We start from the raw sequence: 27,992 nt of genomic DNA, 5'->3' as shown, positions 1-27,992 counted from the left end.
ACATTTCAGGAAATAAACACATTGTTCATCCTTGTAGATTTTGACTTTCGTTTGTTTGTTTGTTTGTATTTCAGCCTCCTTCATGGCTTCCTCAGAGACACAGACTGCTCCAGCTTTAACTAGGGAGCGTCACTCTCATTTTAGAAGATACGGGGAATTTCTAGTATGACAGCTTAGAAATTGTGACTGCAGAATCTGGCACCTTGTAGACAGTGTTTTTCTTAGGCAAAACAACAACCAGCATAATAACATCGGTAAATGCCAAAAAGAGAAGGGGCGGCTTTTCAAATGCCCTGAGATGTTCCACTAGCTGCAATGGCTGCAAGGGACCTGTCTTCCTCTTAGGAAGCCAGCACACAGGCCTGGAAAGTATTCTCTCTGTACAGGGTGGTCATGGTTTTTGTGAAGACAGAGGGACATAATTCATGTGCAGTAACAGCTAACACAGCATGGCAATGATCCCGAAAGGCAACAGTGGTGCTGATATTAGTGATGGGTCTTAGTGACATCTTGGGTTCCCTCTTTCTTACAGCTCCATGTGTCACTTTGCCTGGATCACAAGCATTTCCCCGTATAACCATTCACTTAGTATATACTATGGGCCTCTGTGGAGCGCCAGGCATTGTTCTATGGTTCCTTAAAAAGTGTATGAAATTAGCTGGGCATTGATGGCGCGTGCCTTTAATCCCAGCACTCAGGAGGCATAGGCAGGTGAATCCCTGTGAGTTTGAACTACAGAGCTAGTTCCAGGACAGCTAGGGCTGTTACACAGAGAAACCCTGTCTCAAAAAATTAAAAAAAACAAAGTCTCTGAAATTATATTCACTAATATTTATAAGAGAATTAAGTGTCCAACCAGTAACATCCTAATAGTGAAGGATGAAAGATGACCATATTGCACTTCGGGAAATTAACAAGAGGTTGAAGTGGTTGCCTTCTTGCCATGTTGTGTGCGGTGTGTCCAATGTATAGCCAACATGTTGGCCTTTCTTGGCCCTTGGATGCCAACCTTTATGTAAGGTTAAACTTCCAGTATTAAGAAATGCTACCTTGTTCTCTAACGCAGTAGAGACATTCATAAATCCCCATCCTCCACCAAAGGACACGGAGCAGCCCTCACCATCCAAATAGCTTCTCTGCTTGAGCCGAACTTCATGTGAGGGTGTAGTCATCAGGTAGGGCTTTCCCCCGAGCTCACTGGTCTTTGTTCCTTTCATTGTGGCATGGTTTCTGTTGTCCTTCATGTCTGTCATGAACTTTTCTATTAGATCTTATATGTGTATCTTTCTCGGTCACCAACTTGTCAGTCACTAGGTTCTCTGCTTTTTCTCTCCCCCATCTCCTTGACAGAAGCCTGTCTCTCCTCTCCTGATCCACCCCAACAGTCTTCTCTCCTTCACTTATTGACCTTCTGGTCTTCAGGCTAGTTTATTTTAGAGGGAGCACCCTTTTTCACCCAAACTCCACACACTCCAGATAGGTAGCAGTCAGGCCCTTCACCAATGCGCCACAGGCACCCTCAATCCTCTGTTCTTTTCCTGTGTTCCTACAGCTGCACAATTACAGTAAAGTTTCAAATGACAATTTTTATTTTTAACTTCCTCGGTAAAAGCTCCATTCCCATCATATAATGTCGTAGACCAGTTTGAGTTCAGTTGTCCCTAAACATTGGAACCTGATGTAGGTGTACAATTTAAAACTTGAGTACAAACATAAAATTGCATGTTTATTTTGCTTCTTTATTTTCATGAGTATCTGTTCATGTGACAGAGCGTGAAAAGGGTTAGTGTATGGATGGCATAGTTAGATGTGAGGTGGACGGTACAAATGTCTGGTGCTCTTCCGGTTTACGGGCAAATGACAGGTCCCAGTCATCCACTTCATCAGGCCTGAGCTGAGCACCTAAGCTGCTTCACTTACTTTAATACATAACAGCAGCATCACGAGATAGACACTGATACTCTCAGTCTACAGCTGGAGATGCAAAAGCTTAAGAGCCGACGCTAAGCCTTTAAAGTACCAAGCAAGCGGGTGGCGAAGTTGCTACCCTGACACAGGTCCGCAGAATCCCGAAGCTGGTACAAGGAAGTTCCATGCCAAGATGCCCCTCAGAAGCATATACCATGCAAGGTCAAACATTTCTTCCCAGGCCAAATCAAGAAACTTCTCGAGTTCAACATAAAAGAAAATATTGGCATTTATGAGATTAAAAATTTCAGAAATTTTGTTCCAACCGGAACATGAGTAACAACTAACTTCCCCTTAGAGTCACCCTGTAAAGGATGCTCAGGGAATAATGGAAACCATCCAGTTGAAAAGGCTGCCTGCTGACACAATACAACCACTGGCAAGATCGAAAAGTCTCTCGAGACTGAATATAGCAGGCAGCGAGACGTCGAAGGGGATCTGAGGAAAAAGCACAGAAGCGTACGTGAGATGCATTGTTTTAAACCGCCAACTGAAGCAAACTTCACGCAGCAGTGTTCTATAAAAGGCGGCAAGCACTCATGTTTATGATAAAGTCGGAAGCTTCAGCTCTCCACATGGATGACATGTCACGTCTCCCATTTTATTTTCTACTGACATCTGTAGATCCACTCATAAAAATCACCTATTTCTAAAATCAAGGGCTATTTGCATTGATAACGTTCTTGCATGGGACTTTTGGACCATTCTTCGTAAGGACTAAGAGGCCCATTGAGAAAACCTCTCACTCCTCCTTTGAGCCGATGTCCTGCCATGGGCATCAGGAAGCGTGTAGACACCAGGTTTGAGATCACTCTGTCTTAAAGAGACTCCAAGCTTCTATGGCCAGGATCTGGCAAAGCCCAAGAGTCACCCTAAGAGACTGAAGCTTCTGTGGTCACAGCACTGGTTATACGAGAAAGAACAAAACGGTTTCTAGGAGAGGAATGTATCCTGGAACCCATTGCACACTGATCTATATTAATATTTTGGGTAGTGAATAAAATATAAACACCATGAAAAATGGCCACAGTGAATTCAGTGTTGAGGGTTTGAAACCTGGTAAGGCATTAGAGGACAAGTTTTACTAATTTCTGGATGAACTATTACATGAATCATTCATCTATTTATTCCCAAGAAAGCATGATGAACCTAAAGGTAGAAGATGATTTTTGCTTTTTTTCACTTCGTTAAAAATTTTAAAAATATTCTAGTAGTTTCTAGAACCTCAAACAATGAAGAAGCATACATATTGTCTTGATTTGCTTTCCATTATTGTAATAGATACCATGATTAATAAATTGGAGTGAAAGGGGGTTCCTTTGGCTTACACATCTCTATGAAGGAAGGCAAGGCAGAAAGTCAAGCAGGGCAGGAACCTGAGACTGAGAAGGAAGGCAGACCCATGAGGAATGCTGCTTACTGGCTTGCTCAGTTTGCTTTCTTATACAGCCAAGGATCACAGCCCAAGGATGGCAGTGCCTATGGTGGTCTGGGCCCTTCTGTATTTACAACAATCAAGAAAATGGCCCAGAGGGTTGTCTATAGGCAAATCTGATGGGGGAATTTTCTCAGCTGAGGTTCCCTCTTCTCACAAGGCTCTAGCTTGTGTCAGGTTGTCACATACACAGAGCTTCCTTAATTACCCATTATATAATCAATATTCTAGCTTGGGAAATTTTTTTTCTACATGAATGTGATGGTTTGAATATGAATGGTCCCCAGAAGCTCATATATTTTATGTATTAGGGAGTGGCACTACTTGAGAAGAATTAGGAGGTGTGGCCTTGTTGAGGTCGGGGTGATGTTATTGGAGGAAGTGTGTCATCAGAGGTGGACTTTGGGAATTTAAAAGCTCAAGCCAGGCCCAGTGCCTCTCTCTTTCTGCTGCCTTCAGGTGCAGATGTAGAACTCTCAGCTACCTCTCCAGCACCATGTCTGCCTGTGTGCCACCATGTTTCCCCACCATGTTGATAATGGACTAAATCTCTGAAACTATAAGCCAGACCTAATTAATTCTTCTCTATAAAGTTGCCATAATCATGGTGTCTTTTCACAGCAATAGAATACTAAGATCATGGGCTTTTTTAAAAAATATGATAGCTATATTTCCAGCATATGCCTATTCAACTAATATGCCCATATGTGTTAAAATATGTGTAAGTCCATGTGTGAGTATATCACACGTGTGGAGACATCAAGAGATCAGTCTCTAGTGTCATTCCTGTAGAAAAATCCACATTGCTTTTTGAAATGGGTTCTCTCTTTGGCTGGGGCCTCAGGAATTAGGTTGGGCTGTCTGTCCATGAGCCCAGGTAACTGCCTGTCTCTGTCTCCCTAGGGCTGGGTTTACAGGTCTGTGCCACTGTGCCAAGCATTTTCACACATGGATCCTGGGAATTAAAGTTCGATCTGTACGCTTGCCTTTGCTGACTAAGATATCTACCCCCAGTCCTCAGGCCCAATTTAATAATCTTTACAGGTGACTTTCAAAGTAGACAATAAAGAAATAGTAATTAGCATTAAAGTATTTGTACCGTCTTTTGTAGTATCTCTCCTTTACTATTTATTATTTATATATAATATATGCATAGTTATCTATTTATGTTTATATAAATAGAAATACCAACATATCGACTCCTTTCCAGGTTAACTATAGAACTAGTTATTTAAAAAGTTATGAAGTGCCACGTTAGTTTACTTAACATTGCAGTTACCTTAGTGACATGTTTGCCAAATACAGATACTGTATTTTGACTTCTGTCCCTTTTCGCTGAAAACTCCAAGAACAAGGGGCCATGTGTCCAAGGATGAGGGATAAGTGGTGAGTTTATTTATGAAGGCCACAGGTAACACCTTCATGTCACAAGGATAGAAGAAGAACAGCTGTCACCCCAGAGTCATTGCTCCTCCTCTGTCCTCAAGAGAAACGAATGTCTCTGGAATGACAGGTCCCTCTCTGGTGTGCACTCCCACCTTCTAGACACCAGAGGAATTTTTGGCCTTTTGTTATACAGTCAGGTACGACCTCAAATTCTGTTTCTTGGTAGCATGCTAAAACATTGTTCTGTCTTTCCCTGCTACTAAATAAAACTGTTAAGGTAAACTTCTGATTGAGTTATTAACATGCAAAGTATATACAGTATGTGTGTGTGTGTGTTTTTGTGTTTGTATGTGTGTGCGTGCAAGCATGCACACATGCATGGATATATGGATGCAACTGCCCAGATTAACAGACAAGTGTGGTGATACACACCTATATTCCCTCAAGTACGGAAGTGAAAGTAGGAGGATCAGTAGTTCAAGGTCAAGTTGAAGTATTTCAGGGCTACTTAGTGATGTTAAGGCCAGCCAGTGTTACAAGATATTGTGTCTCATATATGTGTGTGTATGTATGCACGCACATATGTATCATTTCTGTATGATTTATATATAATATATATACATATATCTATTCATGTTTATATAAATTAGATATACCAATGACAGTAGGTTTGCTGGGCCATTAGATATGCACATATTTTACTATTAGAGCTTCAAACAAACTACTTTTGAATTTTTACTTTCTACAAGCCACGTACGAGCTTTTCAGCTACTCCACATATTCACATATTTTGAAAATTCCGTTTGAGATTTCAGTCATCCTTGTGATTTTCAAAATAGCTGCGATTTCTCCCAATCTGATTTTTAAGTAGCTACTTTGTAACATCTTCCTGTGCTCTCGGGCACAGTGTCAATCACTTTCTCCTTGGCTCCCTCAGGTCCAATGTCAGTCACCTTTCCTTTGATTCTAAATGTTCAACAATGAAGGGAGCGCATGGGAAAAATCCCCCTCATCAGTTTGGCCTGCTTCATCTGGTACTGTAATTTCGAGTTAAGTTCAGGGATATGGCTGATGGAATGGCTTCCTTTCAAAAACCTTAAAATACAGCACAAGATCCACAGGGAAAAGAATTTTAATAGTTTCAAAGTAAGAAAGGAAATTCACATCTCACATGGATGTTTCTCTACCACGCTTCCTTCCTGTTAATGTATCACCTCTCTTTGAAGTTATCGATTGACTGGAATTTTTTCTACGCTGGGAGAAACATGCATCTTAGAAGATAGATATGATACTAGCTAACTTAAGAATCAATATTGAGTGACAGATGAGGCATCGGATGGAAGTTCTGGATGAGAAATAACTAGATAGGTTTGGTTTTCCTGTTCTTAATTTAACTATGTCCTCATGCCTGCAACAAGGGTATCATTCCTCCCATTCTGACAGAGACAGCACGCAGTTCTTCGGGAGTAGACAGGGCCTTTGGACAATCTTCCTCATCCATGGGAAATCCGGCCCCTTTCTGAGAATGAAATTATCTTTTTACCACTCTAATTTTTGTGTTAATCAAACTTTAAACATGACAGAGAAGTATTTTTAATATAATAGGGGATCAAAACCGTCATCCTGACGAGATGGTAGGAATCTTTTAATATTAAATTTTAATGAAATGATGTTATTGCAAGCGGAATTTTAGATAGAACAAGAAAACTGGATATTAAACGCCAGGGTGTGGGGAAAACATGTGCAGGGAGCTGACTCAAGCGGTGCATTGTCCAGGAATAGAGGAGCAGATTCTTCTTGGGCCATCTCCATCACCATCACTGTGCCGCACCTTCAGCTCCAGGGCAGCTTATGTAACGGATCCCCAGAAAACCCTGCTTGAGGTCTCTTCAGGTGGAAGTGTGAGGCAGTATGAAGACTGAACCTTTAGAGAGGGCATAGACCCTCCCCATGCTTTCTCTGAGACCCTGCCTGTGTGCACATCTCCCCATCTCTGTTCCTGGGTCACCGTGTCCTTTATAACATGCTAATAAGCATACAAAGGATACTTATATGAGTGTTTTTGTTTTGTTTTATTTATTATTGAGGCTGGAAGCAACCTGTAAGTCTGTAGCTGGCTTGGAAGAGATACGAATGGGGTGGACACTCCATCTGCAGCTGGCAGAGGGGCAGTCAGCCTTATGGGATGGGGCCCTTAGCTTGTTGATTCCCTTCTATCCCTGGGTTAAGGTAACTGTTAGGTACTCAGCTGGTATCGGAAAGTTATAGAGTCATTTGGTGTTGGGGGAAAAATGTATGACAATCTCATTACTTGGGTCAACTTAGAAAGATAAGGGATTCTGGGTCACAGTAGATTTCATTAAACTCTGATTCAAAAACCAAAACCAAACCAAAAAAAAATATCCAAATAACAGTCAAACGAAAGTATCATGCCAAGTAAAACTGTGTGAGGGTTTTTTGCTTGTTTGCTTGCTTGTTTGTTTTTATCAACTTGACACAAGTTATCTGGGAAGAAGTCATTTCATTTGAGGGATTGCTCAATCAGATTGCCTGTCAGCAAGCCTATGAGGATGCACCTAGAAGAGATTGTTGTGGGAAGGCCCAGCTCACTGTGGATTGTATAAAAAAGCAAGCTGAGGAAGCCATAAGGAGCAAGCCAGTAAGCAGCACTCCTCCATGGTCTCTGGTTCAGTTCCGGTTTCCAAATTCCTGCCTTGGGTTCCTGCTCTGACCTCCCTCAGTAACAGATACAATAAGCCCCTTACTCTCCCAGCATGCTTTGTTCATGGTGTTTATCACAGCAGCAGAATAAAGAAAAACTAGAACATCCACAAATAAATATCTCTGTGTGTTGCAACCCTTTCTCAACATGGCGCCCATTCTGTATACCCTGCCCTTTAACCCACCCTGGACCCAGACAAGACGGTCTAGTTGATGGAAAGAACTGACAGTGTCTTCTAAGTACAAGTATGGGCTTTTAAAAGTTTTCTCTTTGGTTTGGTGTGAGTGTGTGTGTGTGTGTGTGTGTGTGTGTGTGTGTGTGTGTGTGTGTAAATAACACAGCATACATATGGATATAAGGGGACAACTTGAGTTCCTGGGACTGAACACAGGTCATCAGACTTGCATGACAAGGGTTCTCATCCACCACCCATTTCTCTTTATAGAGAATAGCTTAAAAAAAATCCTTCAAGACCAAAGGAGACCCTGAAGGAAGCAGTGAAAGTTGAGGCTGTATTTCCCAAGGTTTGTTCTGACTGCTCAAGACTCCGAGATCTAGAGAAAAGAATCTTTGAAGTTGCTCTCTTTTGTCAGAAAGATCTGCTTTTCAACATATAAAAAATAATAGAAGGCCCCAAATAGAGAAAAATCTCCTTTCAAATATCAAAGGCTCTAAGTACAACAGGAAGCATGAGTTAAACAACCAACAATCTATCAGGACACTACAAAGGACACACAGGGCACACAGGACAGAACACAGGACACATAGGACCGCACACAGGACACACAAGACAACACACAAGGCAAATAGGACAGCACACAGGACAGTACACAGGACAACACACAGGACACACAGGACAGCACACAGGACAACACACAGGAACATATGCTGCATTGGACCTAAGTTCAAGAGCTGGTGGTTCTTCATGTGAAGTGTTGGAAGGGAGTTAAAGGCAAGTTTCTTGGACACAGAATTTGATAAGAAGGCCTCTTTTCTACCGTTCCACCTCACCGCAGAACAAAAGACAATAGGGTCAGTAGATCATGAGTTAGACTTTCAAATCTTAAAACCAAAATCATCTTTTTCTTTTTATAAAACAGTTACCTCAGATATTTCTCTAGTGCTAGAACACTAACACCCTTAGGAAGCAGATTCTGAGATAGAATTTAGCTTTCAGGAGGTCACTAGCTTTAAGAAATGACCACAAGATTAATACACAGAGAAAGTGAAGGGGGTGGGATTGGGCTAAAATGCAGCCACTGTCAAATCCCAAGCCAGGCTCATGGGGATCTTTGAACATGGAATGGCCCTGCAGCATTACCATGAACTTGGTACAGAATGTCAAGACTTTTTTTTTAAGATTTATTTATTTATTATGTATACAACATTCCTTCCATGTATGCCTGCATCTACCAGATCTCATTATAGATGACTGTGAGCCACCATGTGGTTGCTGGGAATTGAACTCAGGATCTCTGGAAGAGCAGTCAGTGCTCTTAACCTCTGAGCCATCTCTCCAGACCCCGGAATGTCAAGTCTTTGTACAACAGTATTGACCTGCAATTGGACACTGATTTCTTCAAAAGAAGAAGCTGTGAGTGTGGACTAGGGGGATGGCCCAGACAACAAACTGCTTGCTGACCAAACACGAAGACCTGATTTTAGATCCCAAGGAAACACATTTAAAAACAAACAAACAACAGCTGGGTACAGGAGCATGTGTTTGTCCCCCCCACGTAGGGAGGTCCCTGGAGCTCCCTTGCCAGACCACCAAGCCATTGGCTGAGCTTCAGGTTCAGCTAAAGATCCTATCTCACAAAAGGAAGGAGGTGAGAAATCAAGGAAGACACCCGATGTGACTTCCGGCATCCACAATCATATGTATACACTTGTGTCGGCACAGGTCCACGATGCAAGCGTACCACCCCCCATACACACACACACACACACACACACACACACACACACACTGTGGCAAAGGCAATATGGCAAAATGCATGCAGGCACGCAACCCATATAAGCTGATGGGAGGTTTAAACAACTTTAATACTTAAGCTAAATTTCCAGATGCTTCTTTGGGGTCATGATAGAAATAAGTCTAAGGTAAGGCATCACTTTTATTAATCATTCTATTAGATTACCCTAGGAACATTGCCCCTCTAGAGTATTAGGAGAATTAACAATTAAAGAGTAGGAAGAAGATTTAGAACTAATATCTCCCTTTAAGAAATATCTTCCTGAAGGCTTACGTAAGGGAAAAAAAATGCAGTTTCACTTGAATCCTAATTCTGTCTGCTTTTCCTGGGGAGACATGAACAAACTTGAACATGAACATCCCTTCATCCCAGAGAGGGCATCGAAGATAGATCCAAGTAAAAGATTCCACCCAGCTATAATTGGGTGGACCAATGAAGGATTCACTTGATGCAGTTATAGAAACACGGATGAGGGGTTACTTAGAGGAGTGGGGGTAACCCTCAGACACCTACAGCATTACAAAGTCCCACCCCATGAGGGATCGTAATGTCCTGTTAGCCTTCCACTTCCTACACTCCCCTGAATCGCCCAGGCTCCTTTTCAGCTAGGAGTGGGGTGGGACAGAGGGAATATGGACTGGCTGGGTTTTCAGGTGATGGTCTGGTGACCTCCAGCCCTTTTTGTGCTGGGCAGTGTCAGCAGCTCCGTCACTTTTATTATGAGCTCACCTATCTCCCGTATTGTTTATGTTCACTTGATTGGCTCCTGGGCCAAGGTGCTCCAAGATGGTAGTGAGGTAGTCAATCACGCTATTCCCAGAGGGAAAAGCCTGCCACGGCAATTTAACTTGAAGATTCCCGTAGAATCTTTCACACATTTCTGAGTCCATGGGCGGAGCGAGGGGAGGAAATAGGGTCGAGATGGGTGATGCTGCGCAGGCCAGGGGCAGATCACAGACACGGCAGAAGGTGCTCGCAGGAGAACAGGGTGCTAGCAAAGAAGCTGTTTTGAGCACAGTGCTAAGGAACATACTCTGAGCAGCATCAGCCCGGACATTGAGTCTGACTCGGACACCTGCTAGCTCAGGGACTCTGGGCAAACCACTTAACATCTTTGCTCCTCAACTTCTCTCCGAGAAAGAGCAACCATAATAACACCTATACTGAGCACAAACAAAATCTGAAGTCCCGTGCTCAGCTTAGAACGTGTCTGTGTATTTGCTCCCTGTCACTGAGGCCACACACTCATGAGAACTTAGTGGTTCTTGGCAAATTTATTGAATTCCTGGGGGGGGGTCAGAAGCCAGAAACCAGCTGAACTATATCAAGTCATGATGTCATCTGGATTGGTTTCTCCTGGAGGTTCTAAGGAGAGAAGTCATTCACCTGCCTGGCTTGTGCTTTCTTTTCTCCAGCCTAAGATCAGTCTCACTACTTTTTCCTCCGATCCTGTTGTCGCTCTGAATCTGCGTCTCCCGTCATCACTCAGTCTCCCTGTCTCCTCTGCTGTCAGATCCTTCCAGAGCAAGCACCTTCTCCCAAGGGCACCAATGACAGCCTTGTGGGGGTCACCTGTATAATCTCCTCCTCATTTGACCCTAGACTCAATAATATTCACAAATTTTTTTTGCCATGTGAGGCCACGAGTTCTGGTGACTCCTCTGGAAGACCGTTGTTTAACCTGTCACACGTGTGGTCCAGTGAGAGGGTTTGGATACCGTAGTTATCACAGCTACTGTGTGGAGACTGGTACTAACTTACTGTATTATTTCTACTTAAAATTTCGTGATATTTCTACAACAGCCTACTGAGGCAAAACGTTATTAGTGTCCCCTAAAATACAAGGGTGCATCTTTAAGATGCTCCCTAGCACACCCTTACAAACCAGGGTGAGACATTAGGATACGAGAAGGAATTATGACAGCCACCCAGGATGACTTTTGGAATTTATCACCTAGGCTGGGACACCTTTCAGAGGAAAAGAGGGTCTAGGGTCAATCACCCCAAATGAGCCTATACTGTCTGTGACTGCCAACACATTTGGATATGTGGTCAACCTTTAAAAAAAAAGTCTTGGGAAATACCGAATGCATCTCTTTTCCTGCAAAGCTGTCCTGGAAGGGGCTGGAGAGATGGCTCAGAGGTTAAGAGCACTGACTCTTCTTCCAGAGGTTCTGAGTTCAATTTCCAGCAACCACATGGTGGCTCACAGCCGTCTGTAATGAGAATTGGTGCCCTCTTCTGGCATGCAAGCATACAGACAGACAGAATACTGTATACATATTAAATAAATAAATAAATCTTTAAAAAAAACTGTCCTGGAAGAACATGGCAGACACCTTAGACACAAAGCCATGAACCCAGTCTTCACCAGATGTGAGGCCAAGATACCTTCTTTGGCATGTGGAGATGATTCAATGTAGAATACTTGCCATACAACTGTAAGGACCTGAGTTCAAACCCCCAGAGCCCGTGGAAAGCTAGATACAGTAGCACAAACCTGTGGTCCTGGTGTTCTTCCTGTGGCAAGATGGGAGGCAGAGACAGGAGAATTCCTGGAAGCTCACAGAGTAGCTAGCCTGGTATGCCTAGTGACTAACAAGTAGAAGGTGGTGAGCCATGCCACACGTCCACCTGCACATGCACACACACACACACACACATACACATACACACACGCGCGTGCACACACACACACACACACTTCACCACCACTGAGCACTGGGGTTTATTTGTTAGCACAGCACAGTGCCCTAACCTGACTGAAATGTCTGCTCAGGCAAGCTTCCCTTCCCTCACTTAGACTTCCATCATCACCGTGGGAGTTTAACATCACTTAAAGGTCAGAGCTTTGACTCTCTCCCAGCAGTCAAGTTAGCTGCTAGGTACCATGTAGCTGGGGACCCTCCTGAGGGCCTCCATGGGGTCTGCTTGTGTGCTTTTGACCGGGAACACAGAAATAAAATCTCCAGTTATGACAATACTCGATGCTGCTTTTTTTCTCAGCCCAAGCTCCCTGAGCTTAACTTCTGGCAACTAGAAACTAGAGATTCTTTTTTTCTTTGAAAAGCAAAGCCTTTGTAAAGAACCAAAGTTCATCCTTTACGCTAGGGACCGAGTCAAAGCACACTGAGTTTTGTTACTTAGCAGCTCCTGGTGCGGTGATAAATGGAAGAGCAGACCTTATAAGCACAGTGCGGAAGGCAAGCGGCTCACACTTTCGCTCTTCTCATGGGCGTTCACCAGGACCAGCTGCACACCCTTCTTAGACACCAGCAACAACCAGGCACTTTCTCAGCCAAAGGGCCGAGAGTCTGCAGCTCACAAAGACACTTCCCAGCATTGTTTGTGGTAGTGTTTTTGAATCCCAACAATGAACCTTTGTGGATTACCTAGGGGATTTGGATGGAGAAGGAGGGGGCAAGGATGGAGAGCAGGGAGAGACGAGGCAGAAGGGGAGGGTGGAGCAGGTGGTGCAGGAAGACAGCTCTTCAGCATTGAGCATTCCGCATCCACCCTGCATCAGACACTGAGCACGGTGGGCAAGCAAGAATCCGGTAGCCAGACATTGAATGTGTCAACTCTCAGAGCATTTTCTCGAACAAAAGAATAGATTTATGGCTATCTATGGGATGACGGCCAACGGAAAGGAGGCCAGTCCCAGTGATGACAGTGAGCCCCTCCCTTTACAGAATGTCCTCCGAATGAAAACATAGAAATGTAAGAAGACAGGTGGCTGCCAGTGGTGGGGGACACAGACTAGCAGGGAGGTGGGGCTCCGTGGGGGTGACGGTGTCAGTGATGGCAGAAGAACTTTGTGTTTTGAGTGTGCCAGTGTCCCCACGCTGGTTATCACGTTGGGCTTTCATTGTATAAGGTTTCACTGCTGGGGAAAGCACGTAAAGGTTCTATTGAAATTCTCTGTGTTCTCTTCCATTCACCCCTCTCCTTTCTCTTGGTTTTGGGGATCTCCCAGGGAGCTACAGGTTGGCCTTCTCTGTAGGAATTTTTATTTCAAAATTTTACTTGTTTTTATGTGTATGAGTGTTTTGCCTGGATGTATGTCTTGTCTATGCACCACGTGTATGCAGTGCCCGTGAAGCACAGAAGAGGGCATTACAGATGGCATTCCCATGCCAGTACTGGGAATTGAACCTGGGTCCTTTGGAAGAGCTGCCAATGCTCTTAATCATTAAGCCATCTCTCCAACCCCTGTTATTTCTTAAAACTATATGACTCTGTGTGGATCTACAGTTAATTTTAAAAGAATGGATGACAATAACTAATGATAACTAAAATAATTAAGAACACACCTATTAATTGACCATTTACTGTTTGAAAATCATTAAACCTTCAGATGGACTGAAAGCCACTGGTGGAGGGAGATGGTCAAATAAGTCAGTTCGCATCAAATGACGACTGACAAAGAGAAAAAGATGACCAGAGAGACTTGAATGCCCCTCCTCCACCATCACCAGCACAGGGCTCGCCTGACATGGTGTTAAATATTGGTGTTAATGTGACCTCAAGTGACAGTAGCTAACGGCCACCAATACTCACATGAGGGAATGAACCCCAGACAAACAGAGTAGCTTTTTCATGGTGGCACCATAGCAGTCTCCTAGGAATCAAACTGCCTACTTTTCTTTTTTTAACTAGGAAACTGATGTGGGATCCCCCTCTGTATGCTATGAATATGTTTTCTTAGCGTTGGTTAATAAAGAACACGCTTTGGCCTATGGCAGGGCAGAACAGAGCTAAGCAGGAAAACTAAACTGAATGAAGGGAGAAAGAAGGTGGAGCCAGGCAGACGTCATGTAGCTGCCGAAGGAGAAGGAAGCTGGAATCTTATCAGGAGCCCACAGCCTTGTGGTGATACATAGATGAAAAGAAATGGGTTAATTTAAGATGTAAGAGCTAGCTATAAATAGGCCTGAGCTATTGGCCGAACAATGTTGTAATTAATACAGTTTTTGTGTGAATATCCAGGTCTAGGAGGCAGGGAAATGAACAGGCAGTCAGCAGAACCACCCCAGCTCTTTAAGGACTTGTCTACAGGGACAGGACAGCAACGTGGGTCAAGGCCTCTTCCTGACATGCTATGCCACCCAGAGTAGTTGAGAAAAGAGCATGTGGGTACCAGCTACCTGTGATGTAAGCAGAATAACTTCCAAAACCTGGATTGGCTATTGGCCAAAGTTAACAAGGAAAATAGGTAAATTGACACCTGACATTTCTTTGCATATTTAACTAAATTTACAAAATATTTGTGAAAAGAATTTTTAATGTTTTGGCCATTTATTCAGCTGTTTCGTGGTGGTTGGGGGGCAAGCATTTGCCTAAAGTGAAAAATATAGTTACACTGTTGGCCCTGTGACAAGGGGAAGGCCTTACTACTTACCACATAGCTCAGGCTAGCCTCAAACTCACCGAACAACACAGGCTAACCTCAAACTCACCGAACAACACAGGCTAGCTTCAAACTCAGCAATCCTCCTGTCTCTCTCAAATGTAAGGGTTCTAGGGACACACCACTGCACTAGCTCAAGTTCTAGCTTTAAAAAAATACTTTACTTTTGTTAAAAGTTTTTATCTGTGAGTGTGTGTGTGTGTGTGTGTGTGTGTGTCATGCCATTCACAGGGATCTGCAGAGGCCAGAAGAGGGCGTCAGATGTTCTGGAGCTGAAGTTCGAGGGAGCTATAAGAAGACTGATACAGGTCCTAGGAACCCAACTCCGGTCCTCTGAAAGAGCAAGTGGTGTGCTCCCAACTGCCCAGCCATCTCCCCAGCTCTGAGGTCCGGGCGGACTCATTTACCAAACCGCATGAAGGGAATGAAACTCATTTCACTCGGTATTTTCCAGAACAGAGAGAAATGAGATTGGCTAATGACTCCCCTGTCTCTAATGTCCCTTGATGTTGTACAAAGTGACTTAACTGTCCCCTTGAGACTGGCCTGCAGCTTCAATAATGAAACCAGGCTTGATTTATGGAGAAATGCACACACCTCTGTTACTTTGAGAATAAGCCCGTTCCTAATGGTACCATGGCTCAGACCACACCCAAGTCTCATCACACCCTCCAACTGCATGCTCACAAAGTGGTCTGGGACCCCGAGCACAGGAAAACACAGAGGCTCTCAGTCCCTCCATGAAGAAAAGAGTGTATTTCACCTTGACACTATTGCTGGAAAATCTTGGAGAGATGAGTATTTTTGAAATGCTATAAACAGCGTAGCCTTTTCTTAGCATTTGAAGAGCACATTAATAGCCTGGCCTTTTTTTTTTTAAGGGCTTTCTTTTTCCTTTACCCAAATTTGACAGTCAGACGTGAATGGTGAGATGATGGAATCAAAGTCAGCGTGGTGTTTTTAAAAGCAGTGTGGGACTCATGTCATCTGGCATTGTCTTCCAAAGAATGTAAGAATATTAAGTGGATGCTTCATGATCTTACACACAAAGGGTACTCTCCACTTGAGGACAGAATGATAATGTCTCAGGAAGGGAAGATGTAATTCTTGCTGCCCATAAAACCTATTCAGACAGCTCGCGGCTGCGCCAACAGAAACTAAGAGGTAGGCAAAGAATAGAGAGCGAGAAGAAAAACCTGCAATTGTCAGTCTCCCCGATTGTGTTAATAGAATTAATTGATAATGCTCAGTAATTACCTGCTATGGACAGGGCTGAGCTTTGTGCTAGCAGTGGTGTGCAGAGTTTCGAGTGTGATTGTTACACTTCTGAGGTTTTGTGAAAGAGCCACGGGCAGGCAGCAAGGAGCAGCCTCTGCATAGAGGACGATGACGTCCAGAAACCGGGTGCAGCGTTAGCTACAGATCACAGCCCACATGTGCTCCTGACAAACGGATGCTCTTGCAACCAAGGGGTGAGGACTGTGCCCCAACTTGAACGTGGGTGCACTGGGGTGCGGGGGGAGTCCCCAGAGAGGAGTCATTGTAGACGGAACAAACTCGAGCTTAAGCAGCAGTAGAGGTTTTGCGTGGCCATCTTCGGAGGCCTAGTCTTGAATCCAAGCCCATTAGGCCCAACCAACCACACGGAGGCCTGGCGCTGCGGCCCATAGAAAATCTGGGCAGGATTTATTATCTTCAGGATAACCGCAATGGCCGGTGGGAACCTTTGCAGTAGGCTTGTTTGGGGTGTGACCGTTGCCAGCTCTGTGACAGTTTGTCAGCTCTGTCTCTTCTTTTTGTCTTGAAACAGCGCCCCCTTCTGTAGCCTAGGCTGGATTAGAGTCCACTGGGTAGCCCAGGCTGGGCAAGAACTTACTCTGTAACCCAAACTGACTTCAGATTCATGACAATCCTTCTGTCTCAGCCTCCCAAATGCTGGCCAGTTCTTTGAAGCATTATCTGACTGCATTCTCCTGTATCTTCGTGCAGAACAGTCATTCATTAAAAAAGCATCAGCGGTCAGTTTCCCTTGGTAAGCGCTGGCCCCACTCGTGCTTTCGAGATGCTCAGCAAGGACTCTGTGTTCTCTGTTTGCCCTAGTGCACCCAGCCCAGCACCTTCCTTACACTCAGCTGCACGAAGCATTTCAGTGGAGCCAACTTTCCCCCCCTACAACTTTGTTTTTCTTTGCATCCAGGAATTTGAAGGTTTGGCTCATATTCCCATCTTCATAGCAAGACAGCAAAGCCTGACCTCACGCACTCCTCACGATCGTGGAGCTGGCGCTCACGTTTTGCCTGCTCTTTCCGAGCAGAGAAGCGGTCTGAGAATCTCCCTGGCCACGTATGTGTTTCGGTGAGGCTACCTCATTACTGCTCGCTCACTTTTCAGGGCGATGATAGAAACTTCTATCACTGGACCGCCTAATTTCATGGAAGGGGCCAGTGAGCCCTCAGAGGAAAGGATGTCCAAAGCTGTTCATCACCTCCAGAGCTGCGGCGAAGCCTGTCAGAGGGACGGGGTGATGGTGCCGAGGCTGGTTGCTCAGGAAGTACTACACTGTAGCGCTCTTCAACGTAGGAACTTGGGGTTTTACTTCTGCACCCTAATGCCTTGTCCTCTGGCTGCCCTGGAAGAAGCGACTCCACAGATGGCTGATTAACAAATGATCGGCACTGATGACCCCAATGTCCAGGGTCACGGAAGGAACAGGACTGCGCTCTCAGGGCTGTCCTTGGAAGATGAATTGAAACTATTCATTCCTGTCCTAGTCACTGTCCCCACCTGCTGTGACTGGACAGTGGACAAAGCACCCAAAATAAAACCACACTAGGAAGCCATATTGCTGTATTAGATCTAGTCAGTATTACAATAGGAGACTAATAGAGATGTATGTCATTCAGACTTAGTTTGATTAAAAACTATCACATGCCAAGAGGTGTAAGCCAAAGGTTGTTGTGGAAGGACATGAAGAAAGACAAGGCTTCGAGCTGGCTCGGTGGGTAAAGGTGCTTGTCACAGAACCTGATGGCCTGAGATTGAGTCCCCAAAATCCATGTGGTAGAAAGACAAAGCTGCCTCTCAAAAGTTGTCCTCTGTCAACCATCCACGACCTGTCTCTGTCTGTCTGTCTCTCTCTCTTACTCTTTTTCTCATTCTCTCTTTTCCTCTCTCTCTGTCTGTCTCTGTCTCTCTCTCACACACACACACACATTTATGTGAATAAATCAATATAAACAATTTTTAAAAGAAAGACCACAGTCCCATTAAGCTAGTAAACGTTGGACATGCTATTTACCCGTTTTACACAACAATCTAGCAATGTGTTGACATGCTATAGCAATCATTTCAGCTGACATGTGAAGGCTCAGAAGAGGCTGTGAACGAAGATAAGGTTCCCATCATTTCATGATGGAATAGATATATTAGAAAAAAAGAGCAAACGACTAGATAAACTGAAGACGCTGGCAGAGTGGAATGTAACCATTAATCCTCAGCACGTGGTTGATGCCAATATTCTATCAGAAATGTAGCATAAACTAATTTTTGGTTGTGCTGTGGATTGAATCTTGGACCTCAGCCATGCGAGGTAAGCTTTCTGCCACTGAGCCCCTAAACAATTATTTTTAACAATAAGAAACAATTGAATATATGCACAGGGAATTCAGCCATGTAAAAAATATCCATCCATCAAGCATACAGTCATACTGGCTAAGTCGGTAGAATTGTACTGTCATTAAGGATGTATAGGTCAGATAAAAAATATTTTTAAGAAAACAAGTTTGGGTTTTGTTTTGTTTTGATTTAAGAGTTTAAGAAATAGGTATGTCCAACAGTAACTGTGCTTTCTTGGGGGACAGGAGAGGCACTTTTCCTGGCCATGGGATGGCATCAGAGCTGCCGTCACTGTCCCACTGCTGTCCCCCATCGGGGACCAGCTCCCCTCTCACATTCACCCAATAAAAGCACACTTCTAGTGGTGTCATTTCTTACATCAAGCCAAGATAACCAGAACCACAAGACACTGGGAATCTTAAAACTGGGTGTGGCCCTCAGTCCTTTCGTTTGTGCTGAGCCAACTTCTTCAGCCATTTAACTCAATGATAGTGAAGACCTGTAGATGGAAGTTTCTGTCCTACCTGGTCTCACAGCCATTCAGTTCCAAAGAAACACACAGGAGATTATATTAGGTATAAACTGTTTGACCTGTTAGCTCGGGCTGATTATTAGCTAGCTCTTACAACTTAAATTAACCCATAATTCTTGTCTATGTTTAGACACATGGCTTGGTACCTTTCATCATTGAGGTATTCTCACCTTGCTTCCTCTGTGTCTGACTGGTGACTGCATCTGGCCTTTCCTTTTCCCAGAATTCTCTTAGTCTATACTTCCTGCATGACTGCAGGCCAATCAGCACTTTATTAAACTAATACAAGTGACAAATCTTTACAGTGTACAAGAGTATTATCCCACAGCAAGTATCAGATCCTTTCCTCTCTTTTAAAAGATGGTATCCCCAGTCCACCTGACTCATTTCAGCAGCAAGTACTTGTTCCATTTCACTGGGATAATTAAAACCACCGGGTGAGCTGCCCCCATGTTACCCACCCCCTCCAATTAGACTTCCTGGTCACCCTCTTCCCCATCTTGATCACTGAAGAGTCCTCGAGCTTTCTGCTCCCAGCTTCTCTGTCCCGACAAATCTTATGTCCTTAGAGACAGCCTCTACTATTCCTGTCCCCTTTCCTTCATGCTTATTCCTCTCTCAACACCCTGTTTGGTCTCTGTACCTCCCTCTAGCACTCTGCCTTCCGTCTCAACCCTTCTTAGTCTACCCCAGCATCTTTTAAGTTCTCGCTTCATTCCTCAACTGCCAATGGCATCTTTTTCCCACTGTTCCAAAACAACATTTCATGGGTACAGATACATTGCTGGCCTTGGAGTAAAGGAAATATGAACTTGACTCCTACCCTGACCTTGATCCCGCTGCTTAGTTTTCCTGTGCCTGAATTTCTTCCCCAGTAAAACAGGAGGGCCTGGAGAGAGAGCCAGAGGACTCGCTGCTCTTGTAGAAGACTGAAGTTTGCTTTCATCAGCCTTATCCAGTGGCTCACAACTGCCTGTAACTACACCTTCATGGTATCTGATGTCCTTTTCTGGCATCCAAGGGGTAACCACTTCCCTGTTCACAGACATACACACACACACACACACACACACACACACACACAGAGAGAGAGAGAGAGAGAGAGAGAGAGAGAGAGAGAGAGAGAGAGAGAGAGAGAGACAAATAGATAAATAAAACAACTCTTTAAAAATAAATAAAATGCCAATCAACTCTATATGAGTCTTCTAATTTGGCAGGTGGTTGTAGTGCAAGCCTTTAATTCCAGTACTTAAGAGGCAGAGGCAGGTGAATCTCTGAGTTCAAGGCCAGTCTGACATACAGAGTGAGTTCCAGGACAGCCAGGGCTACACAAGAGAAACTCTGTCTTGAAAAACAAAAAGATTCTTCTAATATTAAATGAGCTAATTGTCTCAGTCAATGCTCTATTGCTATGAAGAAATACCTGACCATGGCAACCCTTATAAAGAAAAACATTAATTGGGGCTGGCCTACAGCTTTTATCAGCGTGGCAGAAAACATGGCATAGGAAGCAGCAGGAAGACATGGTACAAAAGAAAGATTCTGAGAGTTCTACATCCAGACCCATAGGCAGTAGGAAGAGAGGGGGATAAACTGGGCCTGGCATGAGCATTTGAAATCCCAAAGCTTGCCCCCACAGTGACACACCTTCTCCAGCAAGGTTATATGTACTCCAACAAGGCTGTTCCTCCTAATCCCTGTCAAGTAGACCAAGAATTCAAATATATGAACCCACAGGGGCCATCCTTATTAATACCATCACACTAATGTATGTATTCAAAACATTTAGCAATGTTTGCACACACTATGTTCTCAACAAATATGAACCAATATTATTATGATTACTAGTGGTTTATTGGTATTCAATGAATATTATTGTGACTGTAAGTTACTTATGCTAGGTCTAGCTGAAAATTTTGAGCTGAAAGAAAAGTTATTTATATCTACAGTACACAATAAAGTCTATTTTCCAACCTGTGCATGTAATAGGTTCTGTCTCTTCCAACCAGAAGCTGTACCTATGAATCTCTTGCACATACCAATCCTGTATGACTGTAGCCAGCACAAATGATCACATACTGATCTGTTAAATCTACATACTCTCATGCACATGGTGTATGTAATTTAGACCAATTTCCTTGTGCCACGCGAACAAATAGGAAAATGTTGATTTAACTGACCAGAGGTGCTTTCATCTGCATTGCCTTGCAGCTATAGAAGGTAATCTACACCGATGTCCTGCAAACAGTCGACAGTCAATAATTGATGATGGACAGGAAGCTGTCTAAAAGGGGCTTCATCCTCCCATGATTGCGTAGTTATAGCAAGACAGAGGGGATAATTTTAGCATCATATCTGAATCCTATCTGACAGTTTGGAAACTAAGAATTCAAACCTGTGCAGACAATTAAAAAATGCTTTTTACTGTGGTGTGACATTAAATCATACCTAGTTGTCATTACTCTGTGATCCACTAAGAAGGCTGGCATGGGCTTCTTTATCACCTTGCTCTTCTAAGTCTCTTTATTACAACCTTTGCACAGCAATATTTATTTTAATTAGGAAGAGGGGATACAAGCCAAGGTAACTTGTAATAGGTGTGCTCAGTAAAAAATAAAAATCTTGCATAACAAAACCTCATACCAGTGATAAAAATGGCTCAGAGAGCCCGACATGGTGGTGTATACCTTTAATCTCCCGGTACTAAGGAGGCAGAAACAAGTGGTTCTCTCAGAGTTCAAGGCCACCATCAAGGCCACGGAATGACACACTGTCTCAAAAAAAAAAAGTTCTATTAGCACCTATAACTTTGCCTGTCCAAGAGCTGACTTACTGGGACAAGCTCACAAATCCCCATGTCCCAGCCCCACACAGCTCGGTAAGCCTGCCTCTCAGCAGAGGTCAAGCGTGAAATCCAAGTAGAAGACACCATCTCTTCCATGGGTACAACCTGTGCCCCGTGGATCCCGTGGTGCCATTCTGGACACTGGCCTAACTCCTACGGGTTCAGGAGTGGTTTATATTCATAGGTAAAGTTTCCGTTTCTTGCTCTAGCATTGAGACTATAAACACAAGCTTAGATTCTAAACCCTGAAATTAGTTAACCAGGAGCTGAAGCATTCACACATGATGAACGAGGACAATGACATCAATGTGCTTAAATGACCCAGGTTCAAGCAATTGCTTGTATTGGGCTCTTTTATGCATGCTTACAGGTCAGAGGTTTAGTCCATTGTCATCATGGCAGAAAGCATGGCAGCAGCGGACATGGTGCTGGAGAAGGAGTTGAGAGTTCTACACCTGAGGATCCACAGGCAGCAGGAAGTGACAGCCACACTGGGCATGGCTTGAATATCTGAGACCTCTAAGGCCACCCCCAGAGGTCACACCTCCTAATAGTACCATACCCACATGGGGCCTATGGGGGCCATTTTCTTTCTAACCACATTGGTCATGGAGACAGCAAGTTTCATGATGCATGTAAAGTTGAGTCATGGATCCAAAAAATTCTAAATTTGTGCATACACATATTTCTAGATATTCTCCAAATGCTAACGGGATTTTCATGGCATGGTGGCTATGAAGCGAGTTCTTTTAAGTTCTCTTTATAATTTTCTGCACTAGCTGAAGTTTTCTAGCAAAGAACACTTTTAACCAAAGTAATATGCCATTATAAGTACTTTTCACATGAATTAAGGCAGCGAGGTCCTCTGGTTGGATACACACACTGTGTCTCCATTAACACAGCAAAATGGTGAACGAATGAACCCAGAGAGTCTCAGAGGACAGGCACATACCTCGGTGAGCGGTGTTGGCTCTCTATCGACAGAAAACAGAGTCATTATTTCAGAGCAACATTCGAGGATCATGTTCTGGAAAGAAAGATATAACAGTGATTCTGGTGTCATTGAGAAAGTAGGTCATAGTGATTATTAACTAATTTTGATCTTTTTTTATGTCACTCAACCCTGAATTCCAAGCTGTGAAAGAGAGAACTAAAGTTATTTGCTCAGGTCATCTAGGTTCCTTGAAAGCATACAAGGTAGCCAGAACATAAGCGTTGTGCTTAACCATGGTTGTCTATGGCTATAGTATACTCTTTCCCTGGACATTTACTGTGGAGCTGCACAGTCTGCAGAGGAATGATAAGCACAATAGTTACACCAAAGTAAGATTTGGGGAGACGACTTTTTCATCAAGGAGAAATCCTCAGGATGAAGAGATGCAGATCTCAGGGGCTAGAGGTGAGAAGTTTCAGTAGAAAAGAATGGTGGCAGTTGGGAACCGAATCGAAAGGGTAACGAGAGAGGAAAGAGGCAACAGCGTGTAGACACCGTTTGCTGATGGCCTGGCGTAGCCTGACTGTAGGGATGCAATGGTTTTTGTGTGTGGACATCTGACCTCAGATGACCTCACCACAGGTAAGGCTGACACAACCAGACTCGCTAACATTGAGACTTCGTGAAGGAAACACAACCCTACTAGAGCAGTGGCGGCCATGTGAGCCACGGGGTAAGATGTGGAGGTAGAGAAGGCAGCGTCTGGGTTAGTGACGTGAGCTGAGGCAGAGGCAGACGCGAGAGAGGGTGTCTGCGAGATTTAAAATAAAAATCAAATGATAATAGACCTTGGAATTCTAAATCAATTTTAATAGCTTTAATAAATGCATATACAAAAATAAATGCACATACATAGAAATGGTTCAATTAGAGCTAAGAAAAAAATAAGAAAAGAACTAAAGCTAATTCTTAAACTTTACAAATATATCCAAGACAGTCTGCTGGGTGCTGTGGGATACAAAGGTGAAGAAATAGACCCCGGTCTCACAGATTTTAGGGAGAAGACTAGGTGCACAAGAAAAGGAAACAGCAAATAGCCTCTGTCAGGGCACGAGTAGTGATGACGTGTGGTAGGATCCTCGGGGTGGGAGAGCAACCCGTAGTGCAATGACTAAGGAGCACTTACAGAAGAGAGCTCGTGTGCCCTGTGCCCTGAAAGAGTAGAAGGGGCAGCTCACTAGCCACACCACTGAGGAACACAATACGGTTTCCCCTTCCCCTGGAACTGTTAATTGCCTGTATCTCTTCAGGGAGGCAGGGGAATCATAAGACCCCCACCCCGCTCCATGGTGGAATGCTACTGGGCCTGTCTTACAAAGATTTTGTGCAGGTAGACACTGCTGTTTTGAGTACATGGGTGTCACAGTCACGTCCTGTTAAGAAGGCAGCTTTTCATGGGCCTCCCTCTTATCCCTCCAGTCCATATCTTCTTCCTGCCCCCTCTTCCCTGACATTCCCGGAGCCCTGGAAGGGGGAACACAGATGCCCACTTAACCCTGAGTCCTCACAGCCACGTGCCCTCAGCCATTCCACCCATTACCCCTACCCATGTTCATGCAGACAATCCCAGTTAAACATAGCCACCACAGACAAAGCCCCATGGAAGTGGGAGGGGCCTCCTTGAGAAGGAGGAGGTGTTGGTGGGAGGAGAAAAGCGATGGTAGAAAAAACGGGGGAAAAGATGTTATATATATCATGTGAACATTATATTAACATATAATTGTGTACGCTTACATAAAGATACAATGAAATCATGAAAGAATGAGGTTAAAAAACAAAAACAGACAAGCCAAAACAGAGAAGAAGAATTTGAAGTGGTTGAAAATGGATGCAAAGGCAGGGGTGTGGCGGAGTACATGAGCCAAAAGTGATGGGCATTCAAGGAACACGGGGACCCGATGTGTGGTTTCTTCCATAGCAACTGTGGAAGTGTGAGAGCTGACAGATAGGTTGTTTACGACGAACAGCTCACATGAAAGTAAGGGATCTAAGCTTAAACTCTGGGAAATTAGGTAGGAGGGAAACAATGATACAGATTGCATGAAAAAACGTAACTCTGACCACTGTTGGAACGTGAGCTGGCTTGGGGAGCTGTGAGGGGAAGAATAGTCGGTTAGGAGCTATCCACACTATGCTTGAGGTCAGCTTCACAAGGCTAAAAGAGACAGAGCAAGGGTGGGGGACCCAACACTGACCACTACACCTGATGGCCTTCTCGTTTCTGGCCCACATTTCCATCCAGAGGGGCGCACGCTTCTACACCTGTTTATTCATATACTTGGGCGTCTCACTGGATTTTTGACTTGCTAAAGTATGCTTTCTCTTTATAAGGGGTCCAGCAGCAGTCATGATGGCTTACTGCCATGGTTTCATCAAGAGCCATCAAGGAAAATGGCTTCGCCTATGCCATTCGTCATCTCGGTGACAGATGAAGGAAGGGAGCAGGTTCCTTGAGAGACGCCTTCTAGTGCCTGCCTCAACATCTATCAAACGGGGATTTTGCCTCAGCGATGCTGTAGTGCTCTGGCTGTGAGGTATGCCACATACGCACACTGTGGAGTTGGCTGGCGTTCAGGCCAGAGTTTTGGGCCCCTCATGTTACCTTGCTACCACAGATGCGGGAAAACACTGAGCTCCGCACTCCTTGACAGAAAGTGGTGAGAGAGCGTGCTGCTTCCCTTGGATAAGGCTCAGAGAGAGGTGAAGCGACCCCTAGCCAGGCTGTGCCCTTTTCCCTCCACGGAAACCCCCATGAATTCTGAGACTCGATGGACCTCTGGGAGCAAGTCCAACACCCTGAAGTCAATCTTCACACTTAGTCGGGATCCTCATCACTGAGAGAAATGCTTCCTGCCTTCAAATCCCTGCTCCCTGTGTTTCTCACCACGATTATCATGGGGAAGGGTAAGATGCCTGTTCAAGTGGGGTACAACCCTCTCCAAATCCCCCAAACCCAGTCTGACTTCCCCACAGCCCTTCCTTACATTGCCAAGGTCATTCACTACTGACCCGGTCATTGTCCATGGGCTGCCCTCTATAGGCCACACAGTGGGGCAGGAATCAGGGAGGAACAAGACAGCTAACCTGGGGAGCTCTCCGTCCAGGGAGGGGGGCAGGGAAGACAGCCTCCTCCAGCAGCCTCAGGAGCTCTCTCTCAGTCCAGGGAGGGGGACCAGGGAGACGGCCTCCTCCAGCACTGTGTGGTGAGGTCAGCCTGAGCTGTTCTGCCCTCACCCTGCCCTCCAGATTCACCTACACGCTCTGCCACATATGCCTTACTGTTCCCTAAATGCTTGCCAATCGTGATTCCTCAGAAAGAACAGAGAATGCTAAAACCAGAGTGTCTTTTTTTCTCTCCCGGCTTCTGTAGCCACAGTACTTCTATATTTGGGACTTTTAATAGTATGCTAATTTTCATCCATTTATACTCTTTAGGCATTCCATAAATTATTGCTGAAGCAACCTTATGTATTTTGACAAACATATAGTAGGCTTCTTATAGCAACAGAGTCTCACTCCAAATGAAGCGTTTCCATCTTAAGATCAGCACGGCTTGCAGACATCTTTCCTACCTTTTGCTCCTTTGTTTGTTGATTTGTTTTGCTGAGACACAGGTTCAGTGGCTCAGGCTACCCTCAGTAGCTCAGGCTACCCTCAACTCACTGTGTGGGTGAGGAGGATGACCTTGAACTCCTGATCCTCTCACCCTTGCTTCCCAAGTGCTAGAATTAAAGGCATGAGCCACCGCAGCCAGTTTTATGGTGTGCTGGAGAACGAACCCAGGGCTTCGTTCACGCTAGGCAAGCACTCTGCCAATTAAGCCACAACTGAGTCCTTTCCCATGTCGTAATGTGCCAGTTCTGCTTGCTGTAAGTGGGGGCAATAGAAGTCAGTCATTCTGAGCCACCGTTCCTGTTAGAAGTGACCAGAACACCTGCTGGTTGGCCTCCCTAATCTATCTTTTTTTTTAAAGTTTATTAAATTATAAAAGTTTCTATTTCCGCCCCTCCTCCCAACACCCTCCCACTTCCCCCACTCCCTCTCCTCCTCCCTCTCCATCCCTAAGAGTAGTCAGGGTTTTCTGCCCTGTGGGAAGTTCAAGTTCCTCCCCCCTCCCTCCAGGTCCAGGAAGGTGAGTATCCAAACAGACTGGATCCCAAAAATCCAGTATATGCAGAGGAAACAAGTCCCAGTGTCATTGTCAATGGCTTTTCAGAAAGACTCTGGGCCAGCCACATCCAGAGAATCCGGCCACATTCAGAGAATCTGGTTAGATCTAATGAGAGTTCACCAAGGCCAGCTGGACTGGAACTGAACGAGCACGTGACCTAATCTATCTTAAATTAACATCTGTGTTCCAAAGTCCCTGGCTTATTCTGGACCTGAGGGACTTTGGAAAAGGAAACAATAAAAGAAAAAGGAAGGACCTGAGGGAAGACAAAGGAGGGCGTAGGGATGAACACAACAGCTACCCAACACCCTGCATAGCAACCAAAGGCACTTGATTTATATCCTTAGTTCTATAACCTACCAACGATATATAATATGGAATAGAAATATCCCACTTAGAAGCCATGAATCCCCGTCCAATTCCAGAAGAACTGATCTCGTCAAGTGCCCTAGTTCGCTTCTAATTAGCTCGGAGCGAGAATTGCCATGACGACAAATTTAGTCAATGAGATTTGATATGAACCAGAATCTAGTGTTTTAAAAGTGCTGCTTAATACTGTTGAAAAAAAAGAAAAATATGTTACTTCTATTTCTTATAATTGCAGTGAACTAATTCACTGCCAATTCATCTCCAAGCAAATGCAATTCCTTCTATTTCGTGATAGAAGCTTTTCTTTCTTTCACGTACAGAGCCAATGGGAGTTGAAACATGCCTAAAACATATTTTAATGCTAAGGAAGCACTAAGCCAGGGAAACAAATTTAAAAATACTGAGGAAGATATCAAGATTGAAGAGGGCTGGTTCCTCTGTGTTTGGCCCTCATACACCAAATCAGAACATGAGGGCAAGATACAGGCCTTCGCTAAGGCAACACAGGTCCTCTGGATTCCTCCGCCTACCCCCATGACCCTATTTATTCCTGACTTGTTTATGTTCAC

At 44.4% G+C, this 27,992-nt stretch overlaps 1 protein-coding gene across 2 annotated transcripts in view; it reads right to left on the bottom strand.

Moving 5' to 3' along the window:
• Positions 1-1,718: 1,718 nt before the first annotated feature.
• Positions 1,719-27,992, bottom strand: part of Cfap54 (cilia and flagella associated protein 54) — a 270,869-nt gene continuing 244,595 nt past the window's right edge. The window contains exons 67-68 of one of the 2 annotated variants that reach the window (XM_087901949.1): positions 22,842-22,916; positions 1,719-2,406 (exon numbers count right to left, since the gene is read on the bottom strand). In XM_087901949.1, coding sequence (XP_087758075.1) covers positions 2,287-2,406; positions 22,842-22,916 — 195 coding nt within the window. In that variant the 3' untranslated portion in view covers positions 1,719-2,286. Of the gene's footprint in view, positions 2,407-22,841; positions 22,917-27,992 lie in introns of those variants that run through there. The other variant, XR_015736721.1, reaches the window with a different exon arrangement.

The sequence above is a fragment of the Myodes glareolus genome, chromosome 26, assembly GCF_982192425.1.
Source record: "Myodes glareolus chromosome 26, mMyoGla1.1, whole genome shotgun sequence".
In the NCBI taxonomy this organism is placed as follows: domain Eukaryota; kingdom Metazoa; phylum Chordata; class Mammalia; order Rodentia; family Cricetidae; genus Myodes; species Myodes glareolus.
The sequence above is the reverse complement of the archived record's forward strand: the minus strand, read 5'-3'. Positions and strand labels throughout refer to the sequence as shown.